The 25,677-nt window shown below is 30.6% G+C and overlaps 4 protein-coding genes across 6 annotated transcripts; 3 read left to right on the top strand and 1 right to left on the bottom strand.

The window, feature by feature from the left end:
- Positions 1–869: 869 nt before the first annotated feature.
- Positions 870–4,590, top strand: LOC114174150 (protein IWS1 homolog 1-like). The gene is made up of 11 exons (XM_028058926.2): positions 870–1,109; positions 1,212–1,695; positions 2,211–2,324; positions 2,613–2,833; positions 3,008–3,137; positions 3,217–3,279; positions 3,390–3,467; positions 3,633–3,724; positions 3,822–3,881; positions 3,967–4,117; positions 4,382–4,590. The coding sequence occupies exons 1-11, from the start codon at positions 1,090–1,092 to the stop codon at positions 4,478–4,480; spliced, it is 1,512 nt and encodes a 503-aa protein (XP_027914727.2). The 5' UTR covers positions 870–1,089; the 3' UTR covers positions 4,481–4,590.
- A 3,754-nt stretch (positions 4,591–8,344) lies between these two features.
- On the top strand, positions 8,345–9,725 carry LOC146888495 (protein IWS1 homolog 1-like). Its single transcript, XM_085670127.1, has 5 exons — positions 8,345–8,535; positions 8,628–8,757; positions 8,854–8,910; positions 9,002–9,079; positions 9,564–9,725. The coding sequence occupies exons 1-5, from the start codon at positions 8,345–8,347 to the stop codon at positions 9,723–9,725; spliced, it is 618 nt and encodes a 205-aa protein (XP_085526253.1).
- Positions 9,726–10,956: 1,231 nt separating this feature from the next.
- LOC114173927 (putative disease resistance protein RGA4) lies at positions 10,957–14,559 on the bottom strand. The gene has a single exon (XM_028058608.2). The coding sequence runs from the start codon at positions 14,478–14,480 to the stop codon at positions 11,178–11,180; it is 3,303 nt and encodes a 1,100-aa protein (XP_027914409.2). The 5' UTR covers positions 14,481–14,559; the 3' UTR covers positions 10,957–11,177.
- A 4,944-nt stretch (positions 14,560–19,503) lies between these two features.
- On the top strand, positions 19,504–25,187 carry LOC114174718 (uncharacterized). Of its 3 annotated transcripts, none has more exons than XM_028059558.2 (9): positions 19,504–19,667; positions 19,788–20,111; positions 22,415–22,909; positions 22,988–23,137; positions 23,218–23,388; positions 23,538–23,585; positions 23,662–23,724; positions 23,856–24,286; positions 24,449–25,187. In XM_028059558.2, exons 2-9 carry the CDS (start codon positions 19,790–19,792, stop codon positions 25,031–25,033), a joined length of 2,265 nt encoding a protein of 754 aa, XP_027915359.2. In that variant the 5' UTR covers positions 19,504–19,667; positions 19,788–19,789; the 3' UTR covers positions 25,034–25,187. The 3 variants fall into 3 exon arrangements, with proteins under 3 accessions (XP_027915359.2, XP_085525710.1, XP_027915358.2); XM_085669584.1 differs by having other exon boundaries at positions 19,759–20,111; XM_028059557.2 differs by having other exon boundaries at positions 19,753–20,111.
- The last annotated feature ends 490 nt before the right edge of the window (positions 25,188–25,677 follow it).

Here is a 25,677-nt window from a genome sequence, read left to right as displayed (position 1 = left end):
GAAAATTCAAGATTATGATGTTTGTTATAGAAAATGATAAACTGTAATTATACTTAAAGATATAATCTAATGATATGAATTAGTTAAAAGATAAAACTCATTATTATCACTAATTAGTAAAAAGATAAGATAAAACTTAATTTAATTTTATCGTTAGTCGAATAAATAAATTGTTAAATTTCATATAACAATATCTCTAAATTAGAGTAACACATTCATAAAATCTCAGTATAAGTTGTTATAATTGAAGGGTTAAATATATTTTTGGTCCCTCAAGTTTCAGTGAATTTTGAAATTAGTCCTTCATTAAAACTTTATACCAATTTAGTCCTTCATCTTTCAAAATACGTGAATTTAGTCATTTTAACCAAATTTTATCAAGTTTATCTGACGTTTCAAACACATTTCATGATAGTATTTAAGTTAACATTGAAGCAAAAATGTGTCAAACAGTGTAAATAATTTAAATACTATCATGAAATGCGCTTGAAACGTCAGATAAACTTAACAAAATTTGGTTAAAAGGACCAAATTCATGCATTTTGAAAGATGAAGGACTAAATTGGTCAAAAGTTTTGATGAGGGACTAATTCTAAATTTCGCTGAAACTTGAAGGACCAAAATCATATTTAACCCATAATTTAAATTTAAATATAAAGATGTAAGAATTGTTGTTCATGGGTAGAATTAAGTCAACTCTAATAATATCTCTCAGAGATTTTTTTTTTCAAACCATTTTTTACTTTTATTTTTTTCATTTCTTAGTGTGATTATTTTTATAATGGGTTCTTTAGATTTATTCCAATAATAAACTTCTTTCTTTTAAATCTTGAAAATAATATTTTTGAAATTATCACAAGATCCAATTACACCAAGATCTGAGTAGATCTCCCCTGCCTCTTTTGTTTTGGTGGAACCCTCCCTTCATATCAAACAACTCTGTTCCTTTTTCATTTCATACATTCATTAACTTCGTCGTAACCTTTTTCTTTATTTCTTTACTATCGCTCAGAACACAAACCCTAATCCTCTTACCTCCAATCCACTTATAATTCTTTCTTCCAATTTCCAACCCACTCAGCATCAGCCATGGGTTACGAAGACGATCCGTGCGTTTGCGTTTTCTTTTTCTCTTTGATTAATTTTGCGTTAGGGTTTTGCCTTCGTTGATTCACTCGATTTCTTCTTCTTTTTTTTCGATTTATTTTCAGGTACCGCGACGAGGACGGTGAGCCCTTGATGGATTACGATGACATTCAATCTGACCGCGAGCCCTCTCCGGAGCCGCGCCACCAGCTCGACGATTACGGGGATGATGTTAACGACGAGTGGCAGGGCCGGGATCGGTCGCAGACGCCGGTGTACGACAACGATTCGGCGCGCTCGAAACCGCGGAAGAGGCTGATCAAGAAGAGCGATGCGGGGAAGCAGTCGGTGGCGCCGGAGCTCGAGGATGAGGATGAGGGATATGTTCCTGAGGCGAGGTTTGACGAGGGGGATGGAAGGAAGAGGAAGAAGGGAAAGGAGGTTGGGAGTGGGAAGAAGGACAAAAGGCTGAAGGGTGAGAAAAGATTTGGTGGTGGCAGTGGCTCTAAATTTGGGGGTTCTAAGAAAGGTTTCGGTGGTAAGGCTGGGAAGGATCATGATGGTGAAGTTGAGGAGATGTGGGATTCAATTGCTGGGGGTAATTCTGAGGTATATTGCCCTGCATTTTCTATACCGCCTTTGCGATTTTCCTTGATTGATTGGGCTGAAATTATTTAAAATGATTTTGGTTTTGAATAATTTTGAATGAAGCTGCTTCCCAAACATTATTGGATGAAACTGGTTTTTTACAATTGATTTTGAATGGTTGAAATTGGTTTTGCAAATTTGTTTTCATTAGATTTTGAATAATCATGTTTGGATGTTTTTTTGAAGCATGTTATTAGGAAAATTCTGAATAAAAGAATTTCTTCACCCCACAAGTATTTAAACTTAAAGTTCTTTCTCACTAAATCAATTTTTGGATCAAACAAGTGAACATTTACGTAAAAACAATTCCAATTTGAGGCATTGATGATAATAAATGTGTGAAACTGTGAATATAATATTTGTTTCTCCATTTGAACTTTTGTGGATTGATCATAATTTTGTTTATTCTCTTTTTGATAATGGCCAGCATTTGGTTGTTATTATATCTGATCGGTACTTTTTGTTTATATTAATAGGATGATCACGAAGGTGTCAGGAATCTGGATGATGACAACTTTATAGATGACACTGGAGTGGAACCTGCTTATTATGGTAGTGATGAACCACGTTCTCCTGGTGATGCTCCTCAGGTTGGTGATTTTTTCCCTTTCTGATTTCTTACGAAGTTATCCTGCCATCAGATTCACTGTGTTGGATAACTTTTTTGATTCAAAGAAGTTCCTGCAACCAGTATTGGAGTGTTGGTAAACTAGAAATATATAATAATGTTCTTTGAGAGAGAGAATTGAGTTATTCTGCTGCGTTGATTTTGCCTTAATTGGACACAATTTTATGAGAAGTTAATTTTAGGCTTGTTGCACTGTTTCTTCAAATGGCCTTTGTGTGATGCATTTTTGTCTGTTACATTGAATTCGTAGGCAGAGGAAGGTGAAGAAGATGAAGAGATCAAGGATCTTTTCAAGATAGGGAAGAAAAAGAAAAAGAACGAGAGGAGTCCAGCTGAAATAGCATTATTAGTGGAGAATGTCATGGCTGAACTTGAGGTTACAGCTGAAGAAGATGCAGATCTTAATAGGCAGGGGAAACCTGCCATTAATAAACTCAAGAAGTTGCCTCTTCTCACAGAAGTCCTCTCGAAGTATGTGATTAATTTCCTAACTTGTTACGATTGCAGATTGATATTTCTTTAATCTTTTATGATTATTTTATCCTTATTTGAATAACTTCTGCACGTTTGCAGATTGATATTTCTTTTACCTTTTATGTTTATTTTATCCTTATTTTAATAACTTCTGGACCAACTATTTGGCAGGAAGCAGCTCCAACTAGAGTTTTTAGATCATGGAGTCCTGACTTTGTTGAAGAATTGGCTTGAGCCACTTCCTGATGGAAGCTTACCCAATATAAATATTCGCACGGAAATTTTGAAGATATTGAATGATGTAAGTTTACACCACTACAGCATTTTAGATGATTAATTTTAGATTATTTAAAATCTCATTTATTTGTCTCGTTATGCAGTTTCCTATAGACCTAGAGCAATATGATAGAAGAGAACAATTGAAGAAGAGTGGCCTTGGAAAAGTATGGTTTCTTTTGATCATGCGACTAATTTGCTTCCTAACGGGCCTAAAATATCCCCTTAAATATATGTACCGTATTGATAATTTGGACTTTTTTGTTTGTGTGGGCAGGTCATTATGTTTTTATCAAAATCTGATGAAGAAATCAGTGTAAACCGGAAACTAGCCAAGGAGCTGGTTGACAAGTGGGTAAGTAATGCAGGATCGAAATATTGCTCCATCATACACTTCTATTTTTCTTCAATGCTTAGTCACTTAGTGTTTTAAATGTCTAAGTGTAAACTAGATAGTTCTATTTGTTGTTTTATACTTCTTTACTAGAAAAATTATGTCAATTATGTTTTGTAATTGCAGAGCCGGCCTATATTTAATAAGAGTACCCGATTTGAAGACATGAGAAATGTAGAGGATGATAGGGTTCCTTTTAGGAGACCATCGCTAAAGAAGTACTATTAAACTTTTCTCTCTCTTTGTCCCTTATGTATTATGAATACTTATTCCATCACGCTCAATTTATATAATTTTGTTGACATTACATTACAGGCCAACTAATAAAGCTGCAGGAATATCGAGAGATAGCGATCTTGATCTGGAAATTTCACAGTAGGCCTGGATGACATTTTTGTACTTTTTATTGATCACGATTTCTAAATTATATTCGATTGTAATTTTTCTGACTCTAATGCAGACCTAGGGCTGGACAATCCTCCTCCAGGCAGCACGCTTCGAGACCGGAAGCGACACCTTTAGATTTTGTCATACGACCCCAGTCCAAAATTGATCCAGAAGAGATTAGAGCTCGGGCAAAACAAGCTGCCCAAGACCAGCAGCGTATGAAGGTTGGTGCTTTTTTTTACTTTTTTTAATTATATGATTTTTCTAATCCTGTGATGATTTGTTATAATATGATGTCTTCCTAAGTAGTACATATTTAAAAATAAAAGTAATAAAGAGTTTATATTGTGAACTCTTATGGGATTTGGAATTTAAGAGATGGATGTATGTATGTTATTTTATTTGTTCATATAATCTTGAAACTTTGTTTGTAAAGATGTGAACAATTTCATGTATTAACTTTTCATTGTATTAATCGTTCCTTGCAGATGAATAAAAAATTGCAGCAGTTAAGAGCACCCAAAAAGAGGCAGCTTCAGGCTACAAAATTAAGTGTGGAGGGTCGTGGAATGGTCAAATATTTGTAAATGATGACAAGGACTGAATATCGTGTGATTCTTAAGTTGGATTTGATAATTTTCTGTCTTATGACCAAACATTTTATATGAAATAAATCTGTTATTTTTTATTTCTATAATATATTTTGTTTTATTATATAAAATTTTATTGAAGTCTCTGTACAATAATCGAAATTTCATTTTTTTCATTATATAATGAGGTTTATTTTTTATTAATTGTTTTAAAATCTGAAATTACAACTTTTGGTTCTTGACTTTAGACTTATATTTTAAAGCAGATAAAACAATATTTACTTATTTTGAATTCTTATTTTAGGCATTAGGTTTTTACATTTTATAAAATTAATACAGAAATAAAGTTTCAAGATATTTAAATGTACGAAAATCAAATAAATATGTAATGTATCACTGTATACTTGCATTGGATGTATAACTGAAGTTAAATAAAATATAAACTTTTATAAACAATAAAATAGTTAAAATCATTTTGTAAAATACAGTTTTATGAGAAGTGAGAATCCAGTATTTATGTCGGTTCAAAAATTTATTGACATAGAAAATCTATTTTAATAATTGTAAAAATATATTGTTTGCATTAGCATTCCTTTCTCCTGGTGAATCTGTTTCCTTCAAACGGATTCGTGAGTCAGTGGTATACAAAAAATATTTGCTTATCGTTCTTTTCTTGCACTACTGGTTAAAATTATGAGACAACTAAAGGATCATTATCATTAAAAATACTTATCATGTAATTTGTTTAAGTATTTCAACAATTTTAAAAAATTAAAATATATTGTATTTAACTTTTTTTAATTAATTAATTTTTATTTTTTAAATAATTCATTTGAACAAAGTAATTGAAATATTTAATGTTTTCATTTTCTGTTTGGATAAAAAAATTAAATTTATATTGTAAGATAAAATTTTATTTTAATTTATAAAATTTTAAATTAAATTTAAAAAATATTAGTCAATTTAAAATACTCAATAATTTAATTTTTAAAATATGAGTCAAATTTAATTTTTTTAATATTAATTAATATTATAAATCCTGGAGCAACAATAATATATTTTTATATCAATATTGATTCATTACATAAAAAAATATAATATCATTTACTAATTACTAATTTAATAACAATAAAATCATTAATTATAAAAATCACAAGTTTAATATATAATATAAAAACACAATATTAATGTGATATAATTAATCCACAATTATAACATAAACATGTAAATTTATATCAAAGTTAATCAAAATCTTAATTCAAAATTATGATGTCAAATATTTTTCTATTAAAAAAAAGCTAAATAACTTGTTCAAAAATCGCTTTCTTATTTAATACATTTTTTTTTTTGTAAATTTTCATAATTCAACTAGCAAGTCTTTCATTCAACACAACTTACAAAAAGTGCAACAAAATTTATCAATCATAGTGTTGTACAACTAGCGTAAATATGTAGAAGACTTGTCAAATATCATGAAATTAATTAATCACAAGAAAATATACATTATTTGTCGTGATTTAAGTTATAGAAATATATATTAAAACATAATTTTCCTCGTACTCATTGGAAGTACTTTCACGGTAGGTAATTGTTTTAGCATATTAGCTAATAATATAGCTAACTGTTTTGCTTGTTAGCTAACCATTTAAGAGTTTTAACCCATTGTTCATTACCACGATTTGGCATTAAACACACCTATCTAGCACTTGCCTAAAGTTAATTAATCTAGTATAATTATTTATAAACTTACCACAAACTATTTTCATTTACTTGCATCAAGACTTTCTAATATGAAACTTCAAATAATTCTTTTTATCTGTAATAACTAAATTGTATCACCATGTACTTAAGATTGTGAACAAGGATATAACATCTTTTCGTTCTTACCAATAGAAATAGATAGTATAATACTCTTTATTTTGAAGTACGATGGGAACACTTGTTGCTTTATCAATAAATTCAAAATAATGACATGTCATCTTACCTAGACATTCTAGTATGAAATTGGATGAAATACTCCATATTTAAATTTTAAATATTAAGATGCATTTAGAGAATTTGTATATTTGAAAGAATGTGGTGAAATGGTTGTGGAAAAGAAAGAAAAAGAGAGTTGAAAATCATTCGTGCTACAAAAGTTAAGAATCTCTTTGCATTTATTGATCTCTGATAAGTGTTTTGTCATATGACAACACCAAAAGTACTCGAGTTGTTAGTATATTTTTAGTTTAGTATTAAATAATGACTTATATTTTAAGTTTAGTATTAACAAAATTTTAGATGTATTTATTTACAAAGTTGCTTAACAAAATTTATAATTATTTATTGCGTGATATTAATTAGAATATTAATTTTCTAAATATTGTAAAATTATTAATATTATTATTATCTTGAAAATAATTTTAAATAAAATAAATAATTAAATTTTTTATTATGAAATTAATAAATATTTTTTTCTATGAATTTTAAAAATTAAAATTAACAATGGTAACCGTATCTGGCATCTCCATGCAAGAAGAAAGGTATGAACAGAAATTGAATGAAAATTATTAAATTTATAAGAGAAAGAATTTATGATTGAAGTGGAACTTTTCTAAGTCAAATGTGTTGTTATATAGGACTTAAAGATAAAAGATTTAGGTAATGATTTCCTAATTATCTTTAAACCATGCAATTATAATAAATCAAAATAAAAATGATTTTTTAAGCTTAATCTTTTATATGGTAAAATAATTTTAAAAAAGTATTTAAATTTATCAATATAAAATTTTTAAAAAGATAAGATAATTTTGAAAAGATATTAAAATTTTATTAATATTAAAATATTTGTGTCATGTTTGATAAGATCTTCTCAAACATAAGATTTGAAATATAAGATATTTTGAAAAGATTTAAAATATAAGATAATAAGATTTAAAATATAAGATTTGAAATATAAGATAATTTTGAAAAGATTATATTTGAAAATATATGATATTGAAAAGATATCAACCTCATGTTTTAATATGTAAATTAATATTACAGATATATTATATATTAATAATACACAAATGCAAAAAAGAAAGAAAATTGTATAAATATGTATTCTCAGTTTTCCATTTATCACTGATAGCAAAACCGATCAAAACAAGAATATTATATATATATATATATATATATATATATATAGTGTATAATCTATTAAAGATTTTATTTTTTTAAATATAACACTTTTACATTAAATATCTTAATTATATTGATTTAAGAAGAAGTTTTTATAGAATCAATTTTATCTAATATCTATACATAATAATCCTTCATTTTAAAATATAATCTTTTCAAAATTATCTTATTTTTCAAATCTTTTAAAATTTCCTTATCTTATCATACATAACACAAATATTTTAAAATTAATAAAATTTTAATATCTTTTCAAACTTATCTTATCTATTAAACGTGAATATTTAAATATTCTAATATTTTCTTTAAATTATTATATCATATAAAAGATTAAGCTAAAAAATCAAATATATTTTTATTTATTATAATTACATTGTTTAAAGATAATTACTATACCATTATCTAAATCTTTTATCTTTAAATGTCCTATATAATAACACATTTGTCTTAGAAAAGTCTCACTTCAATCATAAACTTTTTCACTTTAATCAAAAGCTCTCCATCCAATTTTTTTCATACATTTCTTCTTACATAGAGATGACGAATATGATTACTAGGAGCGATTATGAGGTATATATACATTTTATTATTTATTTTCATTTGGAATTGATTTTAGGATTTGTGTTTCATGAGAAGGTTGTTCTAATGCATTTGTGTGTTAAATGAAATTTTAGACAAAACAAGGTGAAAAGGGTCAAAAAAATGAATGATCTTTTCCAAATAGGAACAAAAAGAAAAAGGAATGAGAGAAATTATGCTGAAATAACTTCATCAGTCATGAATGTCATGAATGAGTTTGAAGGTGTTGTTGAGGAGGATGCCGATCTTTACAAACAGGAAAAACCTGTCAATAAACTTAAGAAGTTGTCTCTTCTTACAGAGGCCCTCTCAAAGTATGTGGTTAATTTATCTTTAAGCTTTAATTTTTAATTTTGATGATAACTTTATCCTTATTCTAATAACTTTTTCTTCAACTATTTTGCAGGAATCATCTTCAACAAGAGTTTTTAGATCATGGATTGCTGACTGTATTAAAGAATTGGCTTGAGCCACTTCCTGATGGAAGCTTGCCAAATATAACCATTCGCACAAAAATTTTGAAGATTTTGAATAATGTATATTGAATTTGCACCAATATAATATTATATTTTAGATGATTATTTTTATCAGGAAGGATTATTTAGAATCTCAATTTTTTTTTCATTATGCAGATAGACCTAGAGCAGCATGATAGAAAGGAACAACTGAAGAATAGTGGCATTGGAAATGTAGGATTTTTCATGTGACTAATTTGATTTTTTAAAATATCCCATAAAATATTTGTATCTTATTCATAATTTGAACATTTTAATGTGGCAGGTAATCATGCTTTTATCAAAATCTGAGGAAGAAATTAATATAAATAGGAAACTTGCCGAGGAACTGGTTAACAAATGGGTAAGTAATACACCATTTAATTTTTGTTTCATTATATATGATAGAGATTCGTTTAAGTCCACACTCATTTAAATCCGCATTTGAAAGAAGAAGAAAATTCTTAGACATATATAAAATATGAATAAAATAAAGTAACATGTTCTTTGATATAACATATCTCTTATATCTATCATATATCTCATCTTTTCATAATTCCTAAAAATTTCTAACACGCATATTATTTTATAGTATAATTATATGATATTCTATATTGTAATTATATGACTCTTAAAATTTTATAAGTTTACGTCTTAATTAAATCTGCATCTAACTCTCCATATCAATATGCGGACTTAAGCAAAAGTTTAATGTATTTTATTGAGTCTATTATTTATTAAAATTGACAAATTCTGGAAGCCATTTTTTTTTTTCATAATTAATCTCTCTTTCTATTTATTTTTTGTTGAATTATTATGTTTATGTCAATTCTATCTCGTACTTGCAGCTCCGATCCTTATATAATAACAAAGATACAAGTTCTCTTAGAAGATCACAACTTACAAAACAAGCAAAGAGCGCTCTCCCAAATCACCAACGTATTAATAAAAAATTACAGAAGTTGAGGACAGAAGGAAGAAGCAGCTTTAGGCGACAAAACCGAGTCTGATATTGAACTATTTGTAAAATACAATAATGTGTAACAAAATTGTAAGATTATTTTAGATCGCAACACAAAATACTTAAATAAATAAATTTGTTCCTCTATACTTTTCTTTTATTTATCTTTTGTATTTGTAATTTCTAATTTTAAATAATATACATATCAGTTAAAATAGAATTATATTAATGTATTTGATTTAAATTTAAAGGAAAATAGTTTTGCATATATTTTTTTCCATTTTTAAGATATTATATGACTTGTAAAATTTGTTTAGAAGAAAATTGTTTTAGTGATTTAGTTTTTAATTAATTTTATTCATTTGTATAGTGATAAAATTATAAAACATAAAGTTATAAAATTATAAATTATATATTATATATTACAAAATTTTAAAATAATAAAATAACATACGATAATAACTAAAGATGTTTTGACAAGATAATAATCACGTCTAGCACTTAAAGCTATATCACTCGATTAATAGAAAAAGTGAAAAACAAAATTTAATTAAAAATTAATTTTCTTAAGTACTCAATAATATACCACCATCCTAAATTTATCATGAACTTTTATATTAAACATGTTCAATGTGATAAAATATTTCTGATTCATATTAAATATTAATTTGTATACAAGAATATTCGATTCAGGAAAAAAATTAAATGCTTAATTCTAAAATATTGTTTTGAAATTTTGGTCATCATAGAAACATATTAATAAGAAATTGCAGCGGTCGATGGCATCAAGGAATCAGGCTGCAAAACGAGTGGGATGATTTGTTGTTAGTTGTTGAGTAAATAATACTTAGTATTGATGTCATATTAATATTTCCTATTTTTATTTAATTATTTTATTTCTACAATTTATTTTAATTCATCACTTTAAAATTTAAAACTATTTATCTAAGATCTCTTGAATAAAGTAGGAAGTACATTTAAAACTAGAATAAAAAATACAAAACAGGAAAGTCGAAAAAAAAAGTAAAATAAAAAATGTAACACATTAGCATCTTGTTTTTGTATAAAGATCCCTTTATGAAGTGATCCATCCCTCATTATTTCGTTTATATATTATTAAATTTGTGAAATAACAAATGTTAAATAATCATAATCATGACTACATTATTTTCTTTATAATATAAAAAAGAAAAATCCATACACAATAACACAGATAAATCATTTTAAAGAGGGCACCTCAGAATTGAGTATTTGTTTCTCCTCTTATGACTCTCTCATAGTTTACTTTCAAACTCAGACTGAAAATCAAAACATTCCAACACTAAAATGTGTACATTAGGAAGAGAGGATTGGAAAGAAGAAGATTTCAGTGATATGGATTCAATTAAGCCAATACTATAATCACTTACCAAAGTTAAATAACAAGGATTTGTGAGTGAGCAAATACTAAGATCTGTTATGAATGGATCTCTTGTTGTTAACCAATCTTGGCATTTCAACATTAGAAATATTTTCGTAAACCAATCCTTCCATGACTCCACAAGTCCCTCAAGTCTTGAGAGCTTTGCTTCAGAATTCTATTTTTGATATGAGCAATTTGTGGCCAATCATCCCCTGTTTCAGGTTGACACCTTGGTGTTAGCAGAGGACAGTCCGTAATGGCCAGCGTATGTAAAGACCCCAGCTTTTCCAGTCCTTTTGGCAGCGAATCCAAGTTTTCACATTTACAAATCACGAGTTTGGTAAGCAAACTGAGGTTGCCTATGGTTTCTGGTAGATTGGTCAAGGCAGGGCATTCATGAAGCTCCAGCTCTTCCAAAGAGGTAACATCCTCAACACCCCACGGAAGGGATTTCAGCTTGGGAATTTCCTTTATGATCAGAAAACGTAGGTGTTTCAGACCCTCCCATTCGGTCCTGGATAAGTCAAGATCAAGTTCCGCACATCTCTCAATGGTAAGACTCCGGAGTGAGCTCAGAGACCTGAAACCTTGTGGTAGATAGAATAACTTGGAGCAATCACGAATTTGAAGGGTCTGAAGGGAAATGAAGTTTTTAAGCCATCTCTCTGGTGGAGATTGTGTAATGCGCGCAATTAGCATGGTCTTCAATTTTCCAAATTGAAGGAGGCCGTTTGAAATAGTAGCATGCACCGTATCCCTCATTGACTTTACGCTTGAATCCACAACCACCAACTCTTCATCCAGATAAGGGTACAAAGGCATGCAATGCAAATCAGGGCAGCATTGAATATGAAGTTTAGAAATGCGAGTAAAGAATGGTCTATTGGATTCCCAGTTAGCAGTTTCCCACCAGCTTCGGAGTTTGGGGCAATCGGAGATTGTGAGTTCCTTTAACGATGGAAAAAATGGTGTACTAGAGGAGGAGGAAGAGGAGGCTTCAGTGTCAGCACTTATTTGATCAGAGTTTCTTGAAACGAATACAAGGGAGTCCAATCTTCTTAGTTCGAGAACCCTGAGGTGTGGGAGGTGATCCAGTGGTGGTAGATATTGGCAATTGTAACAATCGTTTAGGCTAAACTTAACAAGACAATTAATTGAAGAAAGCCAATTGGAAAACGTTTTACCGTAGTACCCGACAACGGATAACACTGCAAGATTTGGATTTGGATCAAGACATTCCAGTGATTCCTTGTCTTTTCCAGCAATACCATTCCTTTTCTTCTCATCTTCCTCCTCTTTCTCCTCGTGGTCCCATCTTAAAGTCAAACAATGAAGGTGCTTTTTTTCTCTCAAATACTTGTCTTTCGCTTCCAATGGTGCACAAAAATTCAACTGCTCCAGATGCAAAATTTCCAAGTGCCCTCTGAGATCATCAAGATCCGTGAGTTCCCTAAGACCTCCCAAGTGGTAGTTCTTGCTAACCACAAAAAGAGACAATGTCTGCAGAGAACTCAGCTTACCTATTCCCCGAGGCATGTGAGTGAGATCAAGACACCCCTCTAAGTAAAGATGGATGAGGCAACTTAGATTCTCCAAGTCTTTTGGCAGTTCTTTGAGAACATGACATTGGGAAAGTTTCAATGTCTGCAAGTGGAAAAGCTTGGTGATTGAACTCGGAAGCTTCTCTATGTTGTTATGGGAGAGATCGAGAAGCCTCAAGTGCTTCAGTTCCCCGATGGAGCTCGGAACCATCTTGATCCCCAAGTCATGGAGATCCAGCACTCGCAAACACTTGAAAGTTTCTAAGATTTTTTCACAAGTTGATATGGTCAACTTCACCTCGTGAGGAAGCCGCGATTTGTTAGTCTTTCCCAGCAAGAGAATGCTCCTCAGTTTCTTCGCTTTCTCGAACAAAGCCTTTGGGATTCCACACTGAACATCCAACGCAAAATGAAACGAGGATCGCACCACTCTCTCGTGAACTTTAACCTCTGCCGAGTCCACTATGATATTCTCATCCCAGGCCACAGTCCTTGCTAGTTCATGCATTAAACGGTTCATCTTGTACCGCTTCACAACACCAAACTCGTCACTCCCCGTTTCCTGGAAAACGAAAGGAACAAAGTCGTTGAAACACGCTAAGCCAAACTCTTGTGGATCGGAACATAGGTTCCGCGAGAGAAACCCTTCCGCCATCCAGAGATGAATCAATCTCCCAGCGTCTATCTCGTGTTCTTGAGGAAACAACGAACAATAAGCAAAACATAGCTTTTGTTGCAATGAAAGTTCGTCGTAATAGGTAAATCTTATCTCCCGCAGAAACTTCTCCATCAGCTCTATTTCTGAAACTGGTGAATCAAGATCTTCTAGCAACCTTGCTATGGCTATTATCTTCATAGGGACTCCTCCACAATATTCCCTCACTACCCTCCGTCCCATATCTTCGTTTATTTTTCTCGAACCTGGTCTATTCTGAAACAGACACCACGATTCCTCTTCGTTAAGCCCTTGCAAAACATGGGGTTTGAGTTTAACCGTGCCACTTTCAGCAATCTTGTTTGCGACAAAATTGCTACGTGTAGTTGCAACCACTGCCCCACCAACTCCAGCCTCCGCTAACTTGTCCTGCAACTTCTGGAGACATCCCTCACCGTTCTCGACTCTCAAATCATCAAGAACAAGAAGAAAGCGTTTACCCTTGTTAGCTGTTTCGGTAACACGTGTAGCAATGGACTCCACGTTGAATGTTTCAAGGTTTACCCATATCCGTGACGGAAAGAGAGCTTTGACTTCCTCATCCCCATAAACCAGACGAGCAAGTTTACTCTTCCCTATTCCGGCAACCCCAACAATGGTAACCACAGGAACAGAAACAACATGGCTGTTCACGAACATCTTGAGTTGATCTTTAATATCCTTCTTCACATTTTCTCTACCAACCGCTTCAACATTCCCAAATTCCTCATTTATACGAGTCAACTTTCTCTCATTCTCCCTAGCTTCTTCAGAGATGACCAAGCTTTCTGCTTCGTTTGAGAGGCGTTTGAGTTCCTCAATGGCGTCTTTGATTTGGTGCTTGAATTTGTGGCGATGTGCCATGTTTTGGCCGGCTTTGATGAGAGATATCGTGGCGGTGGTGGCCTCCGTGTTGTGGCGATGATCCTCCATCAAATCGTTCAAATCGTTGACCATGTCTTTGACATTTTTTAACCAAAGTGAAAGAACCGAGCGGTCTTGGATTTTGCTGTGCATGGCCTTCTGAACCGTGAGGAGTATCCTTTTGAGGTTGTCTTCAAATTGTTGAATGTCGTTTGAGGAGAGACGGGTTGCTGGGGGTGATAGGATGGTGGTGGCGCATTGAAGGATGTGGGATATGGCGTCGGAGAGAATAGCCACGTCCATTGATTCGACAAAGGTGGATGAATAATGTTTGGAACAAGGAAGAAGAACAGGAAGTGTTGTGTGATGAGAACAAGACTCATCAAGGAGACATTGATGCTACTAATGGATGATGCTGCTTTCGTGTTTTTTAATTTTTTTTCCCTTTTTAAAAAAAAACATTACTTACAAAAAAATATCCATAATTACTACTCATTCTCCTTTAATGATTAATTACATATTTACCATATTATTAAAATAAAATTTTCAAGTATTTATTTAACTGTGAGTGACTTCGGTCTTTATAATAAGAAATATCATTTTTTTAGGTTTTTTTAAGAGTAATTTGTATTTTTTTATGAATCGTAGTTAAAATTGATATTTAATTCGAAAAATAGTATGATGTTACGAAAAATTATTAGAATCATTAAATAAAATTATAAAATAATAAAAATCATTATTTTTTCTAAATTGTTACCTTACCTACATCACTATTCACTTTTTGTAAAAATAAATTCAAGTCAAATAAAACTTAAATTTAATTAAAATTTAGTACAATTAAAATTTTACTTTATTATGTGTTGTCACCATCTAATTACAAATTACTATGATTAAAATTATTTCTTTAGTAAATGGAATTTTAATTAAAACAAAATATAAATTATTACGTGAGTGTATGGTTGTTAGAATTTCGATTTCTTAGTCTACGTGAGTATTTCGTGAACAATCTCAATTTGAATTACGTACATTACACTTCAAATTTATATATGTTTTAGTTTAATTTACGTTGTAACATGTATCAATGTGCGTGTTCAGTGTTCACAATATGGATAAAAAAAACGTTTCCAACAAATCTAATATAAAAAGCATTTAATAATTTGGTGTACTACTTTCCACGATAATTAAAGATTCACATTGCTACTAAATTTATTAACCTTACCAGGCACGCAGACATAGACTTTAATTTATTTTATATTAAAGCAAGCATTAATATGTGTGCCCAGTGTTCACACTAATGTGGTCCAGAAAGGGTGTTCACACTAATCCAGTACAGTACAAAAATACAAAAATGTTACAGTAATAAATTGTTAATAGTGTTCGTTTCCCTGTGTTAGGTCAAGATTCAATTTAATTGAAATTTTACTGCACATACTTACAAAACTTTAAAAAAAAATGTTCTCTGTAGGGAATCCAAGACAAGAGACACACTCCACCCACAAGACATAGGTTATAAGGACATAAAGATAACATCAAACCATGAGATGAATAAAAAAACTATATTCCATTTAAATATATATATATATATATATATATATATATATATATCTACAAAGCTATCATATTAAATGTTATTTTTCTTCTAATAATTAAAATTTTTGTAGGAAATAAAAATATGAAGACCAACTAAATCCAACAAACATGTGTTTGCACTTGAATTAAAAAAAGTTGTCACATTTGCCAGGTTGTTTCCCAGACAATAGAAAGGATTAGTCAACATAGAAGATAAGTCTCTGCTAATTTTATACATATATTTACATGACTTGACCCGTCAAATAAGGATCACAGTTCCTTTTTCATCAGTAGTGAAAACTCCAAGGAAGATAAAGAGTCATGTCACTGGAAAAGACACATTAGCAAATGCAAATTGAAGAAGGTTGTTGAAGTTGTTCTTTTTTTACCTTGTGATGGAGAAGAAATTCAATAAAGAAATAAGAGAGAGAAGGAGAAACATAAAATAAGTAAAAGAATATTTAAATCTTGAATGAAGGAGTAAGTAAAGAAAAATTATATTAAAAACTCTTTGTAGTAATTTTAAGATAATTTTAACTAAGTTTTTAAATGTTTTGTTGTATCGCTTTTCATTAACTTAATATTATTTGTTCATTAGATTTTGACAAAAAAATATTTAATTTTTAAAAATGAACTGAAAAAGTGTAATTTTCATAAACATTTCCCTCTTAATCTTTATCGCAACTTAAATATTAATGTTATTAATAAACTTAATACTTTTTGTGACTAATAAATCATTTGTTGCTTAAAATTGTACTGAGTGAGTGACACTTCTACATCAATAAATCACTTGTTTTTTACAACTTTTTTCCCCCTCATTGGTACTAGGTTTAATTTTAGAAGATCTCTTAATTTAGAAGTTTGATGAAGGTGAGTTGAGGAGTTTTCTTTATTTCTTTAAGATTTTGATGGGATTTTTTAATAGAATAAAATATAAGATTATATTTTTATTCTTATAGTTAAAATTAATATAAAGTAAAATATATTTCTATAAAAATAATTTAAAATTAATACAAAATAAAATTATTTAGTTAAAATAAAATTTGAAATAGTGTAAATAATTTAAACTTAAATGTGCTTGGTTAAAAATGATTTTAAGTAAATATTGAATTATACAAAAATTAAAAATATTATTAATTATTTATTTCTATTATCAATAAATTCATTAGTACTTAAATATTTTATTATTTATTTTATTTATCAATTTTCTTGACCATATAGCTCAACTAAAATTGATTTCATCATCTCACATGAATCTATAATGGATTCCATTTCTCCACACATAAGAGAATCGACTCCCTCACCCCTTACATGGATGCAAGCCACCATGGACCGAAAACATACACAAGCACATGCTACATACAACCTTAATTAAAAAAAAAAAATTAAGGGCATTTCGGTAAAACAACAAATAATGAATCCAATTTAAAAAAAGAAAAGAAAAATAAGAGTATTTCGATAAAATAATGAATAATGAATCCATCATCTTCCTCATCCCACAAATCATCATAAATAAACATTAAACAAACTCATTCCTCAACCTTCCACGTAAATCTGCTCATTCATTAACCCTTCAACATTAATCCGTTCAAAGAGTGAATGTTAGAAGAAATACAAAGTATTTGTCAAAAATATCTCAACCTCTCATATTTAAATGCATAACATTTTCTCTTGCGATATTTTAATATTTTATGTTTCTACAAATACTAATACCATTTTGTTAGGTTTATAAGGAGGGGGTTTCACTGGGGAGAACAACACCAATGATATCTGAACGTAACCACATAAGACACTGACACTACTCTCAACCAAAAACCTTAAGACAATGGATTTATGGGTCTTGATTCTTATATAGTGCTCCACTTTCTCAATTTTGATCAATGTGGGACTTAAAGTCACACTTGGATTCCTAACACATTTGATTATCATTCTTAAAATCTTCTCTAATGCTTAAAACTTGCCTTTTGTGACCATAAAATTTTAATGACCCACAATCTCGTCAAATAAACCAAGATGAACTACACTTAATAAAATTAGAGGTAAGAGTAATATACCTAAAAAAATTGTGAAAATATGAAAGGAAATTTGTCACTTTTTAAGAAAAATTAGGAGAACAAAAGTTAAAACAACAATAGAATGAACGAATAAAATACAGGTACTTATTTTGGAAGAAAAATTAGTGTTTTGTGCAAAATTGTCACATATGAATGATAGAAGCAGTGTCTTTTCACCTATTCCATAATAAGTATGATGTTTTGAGACAATCCTCAAGAAGTGTAACTATTAGGATCGTTAAAATGAATTTAGTTACTATGAATTCAAACATTGTTCCATGCTATATTTTAGATAAAATCCATTTAAGCTATTTTAGACAACATCCCTTTAAGTCATTTTAGATCTTAAGCGTCACTATAAGTTATATGTCAGTCATTCTATTCTAAAGCTTATAAAAAACTCTTTCATCCTCACAAGAATGTTGAATAAAACAAATATTTTAACAACGTATTCTATTCAAATCCCAAACTTATGGATATATCTATTTGTATTTGATATATAATATAAATGGTGAATGTTATAAATCAATTATTATCATATAATAGTTGTTAACAACTAAAAAATAAAACCTAATAACTCGACTATTTTATATTAAAATATATCTTCAATATCATCTCTTTTTTTTTTTATCAATAATAAGGAATTGATTAAATATATGGGTACTTAAGGTGTTGTAATCCTTTTAAAATACATAAAAAAAAAATCTAAAAGTACAAGTACAAAGATCGTTTAACATATTCCAAAACATAAAATAGAGAACATATATATTCATCTCTCTGATCCTACGCACGTTCCCTTACACATCCCTCTTGTTTAAAGTTATGTAAGCATGCAAATGACACTGAAAGTTACCTTACATACATGATCATGTCTTATAAACATTCTTAAAACTCCCACTTGTTGTTGACCAATCGGATGTGACTTTACAAAATTCCTTAATTATTTGCATTTGTTGTCATCTCCTTTAAATGCGCAAAAATATAAATTCAATATTTTCACCACCTATTGTGGATGTCTACTATCTTCAATATCATTTATAACAAATCTAGAAAAAAATAGTTATCATATCATTATTTTAACCCTAAAACTAACGCTTTAAACCAATATAATAACACCCTCTAACTCCAAAAAAAAAAAACATTTTAAGTTATACTTGCTCTTTATTTTTTTGTTATAATGATAATATTGTTTTTTCTTTCATTTGAACATCATAGTTTTATTGGTAAGTTGACTTCTATTCTCATTAATATCTTCAACATTTCTTTTAAATATTAAAGGTCATACTTCAAAAGTATACATAAAATCGAAGGTATTAATATATATAAAATCAAATGTATTAATATATATATATATATATAAAAAATCAAATGTATTAGTATAAAATCAAAGGTATTATTGTAAAACGTTGAACATTGAATAAAATAGAAGAAAAAACAGGTGGCATGTAATAAAAAAAATAGAAAACATATGTTATATGTATTGTATTGTTTTAATTTTTACAAATAAATAAGATTAGAGATAACGATAGATGCATATATGACAAAACTAAGAACAATAACATATATTTGTTTTAAATTCAATTCTTATTTGGCCAGTTTCACAACCCTAAAAAATTCATAATAATCCATTTTAGGTACTATTACTACCATTAAAAAATATCTCGTGATTCTTAATCCTAATCTCGAGGCATTCAAGTTTATTTTCTCTCTGTTTAGGAGTGCGCGTGATCGAACTGAATCCTTCTCTCCATACAAGTCTCAACGTGCAAGCTTTTCACATTAGTTAGATCATTCCAAGTACCAAACTTCCCCAGTCAAGTTTTTTTCTTTTTGCTTTTCATCTTCTGGTGCCACGGTTCCCTGCAAGGTAAATGCGTACCTTCTTCTCCGTTTACCTTGTACTCTTCTTTCCCATTTTCATTTCACAGTTAATTGATTCGGTTACTTTTTAGGCGCAGGTTGTGGAACCTGAAGCGTAGAATGGCAGGAATGAGTAGTGCAGCGAGTGGAATAGTTCTGGAACCACTCACAAGAGACAATTACGAGAACTGGAGTGCTCTTGTGAAAAATTATCTGATAGGTCAAGGTTTGTGGGGCGTCGTGACCTCTGTTTCTGAGATTGGTGTCAAACCTAAAACCGTTTCTGACTCATGGAAGAGGAGGAATGCCAAGGCTTTGCACATCATTCAGCTGGCGTGTGGAACGGAGATTCTTAGTCAGATCAGAGATGTTGAAACGGCCAAAGAAGCTTGGAACAGATTGGGAGCCTTGTACAGTTCACAGTTAAAAGCTGATTCTGATATTGAACAAGGTATTTATGCATTTAAATCACTTTGGTTTGAGCTTAGTTATGAAACTTCAGTTCTGTGTTTCAGGAAGAAATGTTTCAAATCAACAAGAATTTCTCTAAGATAAAATCAAAGAGTTTTTCTTTTTTTCTCTCTCTAGATTTTTCGAAATCAATTGTCTGAGATTTTATTTCATATATTAACTACATTTAAAAAATTAAGTAAACTAATTAAATCAAATTTCAGTTTTGTTTTTTTTTTTTTGATGGGATGTATAACTGTTAATATGCTGAATTGTCCAAGGAAAGGATATTTTTGTACATTTCTCAAAAATGACCTTTTTCCTCCTCAGAAGACTTGGTAAACTGAAAATAATTTAATTTGAAGTTTGGTGTGCCAAAGACTGGATAAAGTAAATGTCTACTTAGTTGACTTGGAATTATTGTACTCGACAATTAACTGCATTAACTTTTAACTTAAGTCCGTGTAAAAAAATAATGATATCTATTAACTTAACAAAAAATTGTAGTTATTGTTTAGTTACAAATAACCATTAATGCTTTGTATAATTTAAACATTAAATTATTTTTATAATTTGATGATAACTAAAAGAAAAATGATCTTTTGACTATTAAATTTTAATTACTTTTCTTACAATATGATATGACATTTAATTGGTTTTGAAATATTGAGAATAAGAAAATGAAAAAATGGAGAATCACTTAAGAAAGGCCACCTAAAGTTGTAAAGAAAAGTTGTCAAAATTTAGTAGTCAAAATATCATTATCTTAACTAAAAATAGAAATAGCGTGGTGAAGAACTTTCCAACAATGCTGATAATAAAATTCCAACGTGCTTGCCAACATACACTATTTTATTTAGGACTTAATTACTATATTGGTGTCTTAATTCATTGATTTGATTTATTTTGGTTCTCTTATTATTTTTTGTTTCAATTTGATATTTTAATTCTTTAAAAATGTTCAATTGGGTTATTGCTGTTAAGTTGATGTTAACATCGTTTCTGTACATGTCACGTGTCATTTTGTGGAATTTTCAATTTTATTTATTTTTTTGAATTTTGAATTTTTTATTTTAAAATTAAACTGCTATATGTCACGTCATGGTTGTGCCTCATGTCATTAAGCTTGTAAGTTGTAATATCACTTAATTATTAATTTGGTCAGAAGACAAATTGAATCATTTTAAAAAATTAGGACACTAAAATGAATCAATTTTAAATAGAGGACTAAATTGAAAATAACTAATGTTAGCTTGACACGTGACACAATTATGATCTATCAAGTGGCAATATTTTTTCTTTTAAAAAAACAAATTCTCAAATTGACATGTGTCACAACCACAAAGTGACACGTGGCAGCTTAATTTTTTTTATGAAAAAATTAAAAAAAATTGAAAATTTCACAAAATGACACGTGACGTGTACGGAAACGGTGTTAACATCAACTTAACGACATAAAGCAAATTGAACCTTTTTAAAGAATTAGAGAACTAAATTGATCCAAATGATAAGGAATCAAAATGGATCAAACTAACAAGTTAGAGGTCAAAATAGTAATTAAGCCTTTATTTAAAAATTAATTATTTCTTCTACAAACAAACGTGTAATCATAATCTTAGTTCTTCGTCTTTAATTAATATATAATAATAATAATAATAATAATAATAATAATAATAATAATAAAAATAGGTCATGTAATGTTGTGGATCAAAATAAAATAAAATCATAACAAGATGTACAAGTTTTCAAAACTTATTTTGAGTACCGTCTACAAAAGTATTATATAAGCTAGGTCTAATAAACTCGTATATAGAATACTGAAGTTAAATAACATGCTGGTTAATGATATGCCAAAATCGAGTTATTAAATACGTGTAAAACTAGTTTTAGTAAGTTAGTTTATTAAACTATAACTGTGAAAAATTAATTAAGTAAAATCTTAATTAAAAATTTGCTAGACATTCTAATGAAATTGTCTGGTGAGATGATTATTTTGTATGGAGAAGTAGTGTGACGGTATTTCAACCGAACCACATTATCTCTTTGTGTGGTCCTTTTTTATTCTTTAATTTACATTCTATTGTCTAGCAGTTGCATATTTCTCTATTATCAATTTTGTTTGTGTGGTACGCACTCTACAATATATTTGTAAGCTATTTCCTGATAATAATAAAGTTATAAAATTAAAGTTGATAAACCAGCTTAATTCATACAAACTGTTTGATAAAATTCCCTGTTAAACTGAAAGACATGTAAAAATTCAGGAGAGACAGGAAGATTCATGAATGAGTGTTTGTGTGGCAGGTGTACTGGTGGAGGATAGTCTCCTTCAAAATAAACCGTTGTACAGATATGTGGAGAGCGATGAGTGGAATGATGCAAAAGCAATAATCAACAATGACGACACCGCCATATTTTCCACCTCCTCAACGGGAAGAACCGTTCTTCATGTTGCAGTAATGGCTGGCCACGTGCACATTGTGAAGAATCTGGTGAAGTTAGGGAAAGATAAGTTAGTTACAATGCAAGACAACTTCGATTACACTGCTCTTTCTCTGGCTGCGGAATTAACCGGAAACGTAGAGATTGCAAAGTGCATGGTAGAGAGGAAGGGAGGGAAGAAACTTCTGACTATGAAGACCAAAGATGGTGAAATTCCTGTTCTTCTTTCTGCTGCAAAGGGCTACAAAGACATGACTCGCTATCTCTACTCTGAAACTCAGTTGGAAGCGTTTGTGGACAAAAATTCCCGCAACGGAGTTTTACTTCTTTCGCGATGCATCACTGCTGAAATATTTGGTAAGCAATAACACTTACTTAACTAATTGAGTTTCTCCTCACTACTCCTTACTTACTGAAGTTGTTTTGATGAGATAGATGTGGCTTTGAGTTTAATTCATCGCATTCCACAACTCCCTCTAACCCATGAATCCGGTGGACTAAGACCCTTATACGCTCTGGCACGCATGCCTTCTGCGTTCCCTAGTGGCAGTGGATTTGGACGTCTACAACAACTCATTTATAATAGTAACTTCTAACACCATCTCTTTCTTCTCTGTTCTTATGTTTGAACTTTCTAACAATTATCCTCTTCAACCCGTTTTCAGGTTTAAGATTAGAAAGATTAGAGGTGCAAAACTTGTGCACAGGAAAAGATAAGTTGTTAGGAATAAGCATTGATCGTTGCGGAAAACGCATTGGAATAGTTGCAGATGTTACTGAAGTAGAAGGCCTTCGTGTTGCTCAAGAGAAAGACCGATATAATACTTCCTTCAGAGGTCTGTGTCAATTAAAATTTCAACCGGTGTTTAATTAATTCATTTTGAAAAACATCACTCACATGTATCATTCTCCCTCTCTTCATCTTCTTCTTTCCATTCACATGTACCAACCATAACTAAGTCTATTTCCTGTATTGTTTCTTCAGGAAGACTCTGTGAACTGGCTTTAAATTTTACTCCCATAAGGCTCTTAGGTACGTGTGTCCATCTCTTTCAGGGATCCTGTGCCCTAGAATCCAATATATCATTCTTTCTTTGTTTGTTTTCCAGGTCGACTGCTTATATTCCTTTATCTGTTATTTCAAAATTACATACTGTTAAAGTTCTCAGCTGGTACGTCAGCACACATTGGATTAATTTCGTTCTCAAGGCAACAATATTCTTTTTTATTTCATGTTATTTATTTAAAAAGATTCCTTCTAATTAATATTTTATTCACATATAAAATGACTTGAATACCTCAGGAATTAGAGAAATACACGAACTGAAAAAGACGCACCTTGTAGTTCTTGAAATTCTGAACTGCATGTGCGACAGAGTTTCGGAGTACGAGGAATCGCAGCTGCGAGAGGCTTCAGCGTACGATGCAATGTTACAGGCAGCGAAGCTTGGAATCATCGAGTTCATAGATAAGATGAGGAAGACGAACCCTGACCTCTTGTGGGCCATTGACAGAAACAGGAGAGGTATATTTTCGCATGCAATTCTGAACCGTAGAAAAGAAGTGTTCCGACTCATGGACAAAGTCAACGGAAGGAAGGAGATAATCAGATGCAGTGCAGACGTGTTTGGCAATACCCTCTTGCACTTGGCTGCGTATTTAGGACCCTCCTCTGATCTTGATCGGAGATCTGGTGCTGCTCTCCAAATGCAAAGAGAACTTCAATGGTTCAAGGTTATTATTATTCATCACTTCCTCAATTTCGTAACTATGGAAGGAAGCAAATAGAAAGAAAACTGATAAATATAATAAATGATGTGAAAAAAAAATGAAAAATCAGTTTAATATATGTTTGATTATATATGACAATTTAATAATAATAATGTATTAGTTCAGGCTGTTGAGGAAATTGTGCATCCCAAGTGCAAGGAAGAGAAAAATGGAGACGGTAAGAAACCCCGTGAGATATTCAGTGAAAGCCACGTGGAGATGGTGAAAGCTGGTGAAAAATGGGCCAAAGACACTGCTAGTTCATTCACTCTCGTGGGTACTCTCATAATCACCATCATGTTCGCGGCGGCTTTTACTGTTCCCGGCGGAAACAACCAAGACGGGGAACCCATCTTCTTGCGCGACCAGATATTCACTTTGTTTATCATAGCAGATGCAGTATCGCTCTTTACTTCCTCCACCTCTGTCCTCATTTTCATTGGGATCCTCACTTCGCGTTATGCTGAGAAGGATTTCCTGAAGACGTTGCCTTTGAAGTTACTCTGCGGCCTCGTGTCTCTTTTCTTGTCTGTGGTGTCGATGATGATAGCATTTTGTGCTTCGCTTGCGATGATGCTGAAGGGTAATCATCATTTGATCATAGCAGCTATGTCACTTGGGAGTATTCCTGTTATCGTGCTGGTACCCTCACAGCTTCGCCTCTTTCTTGAGATTTTCAATTCCACTTTGCATGCAAGATATATCAAGTGAATAAAACCTCCTTTGTAAGTGCTAAATTAACATATTATGGAGGGAACCTCCGTTAAGGACTAAAGTTTTTGTTTGTCATAATCTTGGAAATGGATTGAATTGAGTGCATGCCTTCCAATTTCCGATATCAATCAAGTTAATTAAACGATTTTCAGGGTAGGTTTAAAGTTGAATTTGTAAATATGGGTAGTTGGACCTTTTTTTTTTTTTTAAATATGATGAAGTCGTTGGGAGTGCGGACAACATCAAAATTGAAACAAGTCGGTTTCTTTTTTTTAAAAAAGGCAAAGTCGTCATGAGTTATGATAATTTCAATGTATCAGATAAGTGAAGTCATCCGGACTCATGACGACTTCACTTTTCTAATACACTGAAATCGTCATGATTTGACGATTTTGTTTTTTTTTTAAAAAATCAGTCCGTATTATGACAACTTCACATGTAAAACCGTTCTGATTTCTGACAATTTCATATTGTTTTACAAAAATAAAAATAAACCAATCTATATTTACAATTTCCACTTCAAACTAACCCTAAATACAAAAAAAGCTTAATTAAACACATGCAATAATACAATTATCTAGTGTTGAAATTTCTGTAATGTTATTACTACACATAAGTGAAATTCTAGAATGACTAAATGT

The sequence above is a fragment of the Vigna unguiculata genome, chromosome 2 (assembly GCF_037176805.1).
Source record: "Vigna unguiculata cultivar grain cowpea cultivar isolate G323 ecotype 2 chromosome 2, ASM3717680v1, whole genome shotgun sequence".
NCBI classification, from domain to species: domain Eukaryota; kingdom Viridiplantae; phylum Streptophyta; class Magnoliopsida; order Fabales; family Fabaceae; genus Vigna; species Vigna unguiculata.
This window is presented reverse-complemented; position numbering and strand designations above follow the sequence as displayed.